Genomic DNA, 3372 nt, shown 5'->3' on the forward strand with positions numbered 1-3372 from the left:
AGTGAGGAAAGTAATGCGTAATTGAAAAGCTTTGGCGTGTCCTTTGCACTTGTGGCTTCCATGTTTTCACACACCTGATGCTCTAGGCTATGCCCAACAGTTCTTGGCAGTAACGCAACAAGTTGTTATGCCAAATGCCAATGTTATAGAAAAGAAGAACACACATTCTGACCGTGTGAACGCCGGCAGTCGGAAAAACAACGTAATCACAGGGCGGTCCCTGATATTCCCAGGTGGCGTGAACGGACCATTAGTCCTGCCCTAACAGCAACAGTACTAACTGGGAACTCGGGAAGATGTTAATCAGTCAGTCTACCCACACCTACACAGTCCTGGAGGAGGTCCAATCAGCCACATTAACTGGAAACACCTGTGTGGTTGCTCAAACCCCAGTGAGTTGTGACTACACTGTAATAGTCTTACATGCGTAGTGGCAGCAGAGGGCAGTCACACATCAGAGGGTTGTCGGCCAGGTTAATGACCTCCAAAGAAGTTAGGGGGTGGAGGTCGGGCACCTCTTCCAGCTGGTTGCCCTCCAGGAAGAGACTCCTCAACCCAGGACCCAGACCTGCCAGGGAGTTTTGTGACATCTAGAGTAAGACAAAGAACATATTTAAAATAACCTATGTGAAAGGATTTATTGCTGATCCTAGTAAATGGGCAGGTTAGAGAGAAAGAAGACGAAAGTTAAAAAAAAGATAGTTCTAGGCTTCTTGTTTAAGAACCAAACTTGTTTAATTTAACAATTTATCAACTGTTTTGGCGCTACAGAGGCATATAAAAGATATTATTGCGGTTAAAGTGCTGATGTGTTGTATGCATGTGTGTCCTGCATTAGTACCACACGTTCAGGACTGAATCGGTACTTGTATTCAGCATGCCATCTGAAAAGTGTAATAGGTCCCATGAAGAGTCCCCTCACCTTCTCCAGTCCCATGTTATCCAGATACAGCTCCTTCAGTGACCTTGCCAATGGTCGGAACACATTTGGCCCCACCCAGCGAATTGAGTTCCCAGACAGCCTCAGGTCTCTGAGGTTTCCCGCCCTGCTCAGCGCTTCAGCGGGCACTTCCTTCAGCTTGTTTCCTCCCAGGTGGAGCGTATCGAGGTCACTGGCCTGGTCCAGGGCCCTGGGTGACACATGATCAATGGCGTTCCCGGTGAGATAGAGGGCCCTGAGGCTTTCCGCTCCGGTCAAGATGTCTGGCTCCAGCTTGGGGATGGAGTTGTTCTCCAAGTGAAGCGCCAGCAGGCTGGGCACCAGTTTGAAGGCTCCTTTCGGGAAACTGCTGAAGCGGTTCTTCTCCAGGTGAAGGTAAGTCAGCTGAGGGAGGCCTGAGGATTTAGATTATAGAAATTCCAATTTAAGTATCGAGACACAAGTCAGAATAGTTCTACAAAGAAGGCCTTTTCTACTCATTTTAATTTAGCATTTAAAAGACCTTTAAAGGCGTCTGGGCTGAGGGAAGTGAGGTCATTCTCCGACAGGTACAGGTAGATCAGTCCCTTCATTCCACTGAAAGCCCCACCCTCCACCTCCACAATCTTGCAGCGCTGCAGATGTAGGGACACGACCTGGGCAACGCCAGGGAAGCTGTTGCTAGGGATGTAGTGGAAGTGGTTGCCACGCAGGTCGAGGAGACGCGTGTTGGGAGAAAAACCCCGAGGAACTTTGGTGTGAGCGCGGTTCTCACACGAGGAGTGGTCTGTCTCAACCTGAAGACGGATGTCATGGAAATGTAATGGCTAGATGGGACAAATATTTTCATATTCATCTTTTTGTTTCACTCTCCCTTTGACATTATGTTAAAGTAGTTTTCATCAGCTACAATTGCGCTCTGGCTTCATATTTAGCATACAGATATGAAACATGCATGAAAGCCAGGGTAAAAATAGGCTACCTTACACATCATGTTTTTGTGTCAGTTCAAAAAGCAAGAGTGAGAATGCTATGCATTAGAGTCCTTCTAGGAAATGTGAAATAGTATAAGTAGTAGTAGAGTTTCAAAAAACGATTCACAGTATGTAAATTTTCGTATGTATATTTGTGTGTGTGTGTACACTGTATATTTTAACATTCTTTTTAGGATATACGTTGTGAGTGATGTCTATCATGTAATTGCAGTAGACGTACAGTTAAAAAAATTAATCGATTTTTAGAATTCTCTGAACCGATTTTGAATCGCAATACAAATCAATTTTTTTTTTTTTTTTTGCACATCCCTAATAAGTAGACAAAGAGTGAGTGTCCGCACACTCCAAAAGTAAATTGCGAAACTTTGCACAGCCCCACTCACCTCGCAGACACAGTTGGCAGGACACTTGACTTTGTTCTCTGGCTCTTGCGTGGGTGGTGGAGTGACCCTGCTCGCCTCCTCGAACTCGGCCTTCAGCATGGCCTCCTGGCTCTGACAGCGCAGCTCTGCAGGGTAAACAGCCTCCAGGTTCTCTCCTGACAGATGGGCCGGTCCTCCACATGTCCCAATCAGCTTCACCTTGCTCCGGATCGACCACTCCCTGTACTCAGGAAGAAAAAAAGACGATTTGTACCTTTTGGTTTGACATGATCAAAACTCTGTGGCTTGGCCGTCAGCCGTTAGTTCGAAATCCACAAATGCCGGCTGTACCTGAGTGGACGCAGGTAGCAGTTGCAGTAGATGGGGTTCCCTGCCAGGTTGAGGCGTGCCAGCTGGGGTGAACCTTCAGAGAAGGGCTGGATGACGCGCAGCTGGTTGTAGCTGATGTCCAGGTGGATGAGGTTGTGGGATTTCGATACAGCTGTGTTGTCCATGTCCTGCAGGGACATGTGGTCCAGGAAGAGGTGGGTCAGTTTGGCCATGGACACCACCTCCTCTCCGAGGTAAGTCATCGGGTTGTAGCTCAGTTCAAGACGGGTCACCTCTGGCAGTCTGCATGGATACAGAGAAGTTTGGAAATTTCCAGTTTATTATTCAAATATTACTATGTTATAGCTGTCAGATGTATTGTCCTTCTAAGACACCAGGCAACTGTGATGTTAACCAATGGCTTTTAGCCTTGCTAGCGGTTTAGCCCAGAGCTCCACTGTGCCTTAGCTGAGCTTCTTGCATGGCTGGAGACTTTTAGTCTTGTTTGCTCATAGTGAAACAACTAGCAATTTCCAACATAACAGCCATTTGTTTATATTGGTTATTAGACATTGTTTCCTGAAGTTGATGTACTGGGTTACACTTTAATTGAAAGTATTTACGTCAGAGTAGCATGACACTGTCATGAATGTGTCATAAACATTATAAACAAGTCATAAACGTTTATACATACAAGGGAGTCCTGGATAAGAGGCAGGCAAAAACACAATCAATTACATTTATAAAAGTTATACAACACAGATAA

The 3372-nt window shown here is 45.9% G+C and overlaps 1 protein-coding gene across 1 annotated transcript in view; it reads right to left on the reverse strand.

The window, feature by feature from the left end:
• Positions 1–3372, reverse strand: part of chadlb (chondroadherin-like b) — a 9571-nt gene that overhangs the window by 1392 nt on the left and 4807 nt on the right. Inside the window, exons 6-10 of the mRNA XM_032501651.1 lie at positions 2628–2909; positions 2298–2517; positions 1443–1716; positions 923–1335; positions 424–590 (exon numbers count right to left, since the gene is read on the reverse strand). Of these exons, the coding sequence (XP_032357542.1) occupies positions 424–590; positions 923–1335; positions 1443–1716; positions 2298–2517; positions 2628–2909 (1356 nt within the window). The remainder of the gene's footprint in view (positions 1–423; positions 591–922; positions 1336–1442; positions 1717–2297; positions 2518–2627; positions 2910–3372) is intronic.

Source organism: Etheostoma spectabile, chromosome 21 (assembly GCF_008692095.1).
Source record: "Etheostoma spectabile isolate EspeVRDwgs_2016 chromosome 21, UIUC_Espe_1.0, whole genome shotgun sequence".
In the NCBI taxonomy this organism is placed as follows: Eukaryota; Metazoa; Chordata; class Actinopteri; order Perciformes; family Percidae; genus Etheostoma; species Etheostoma spectabile.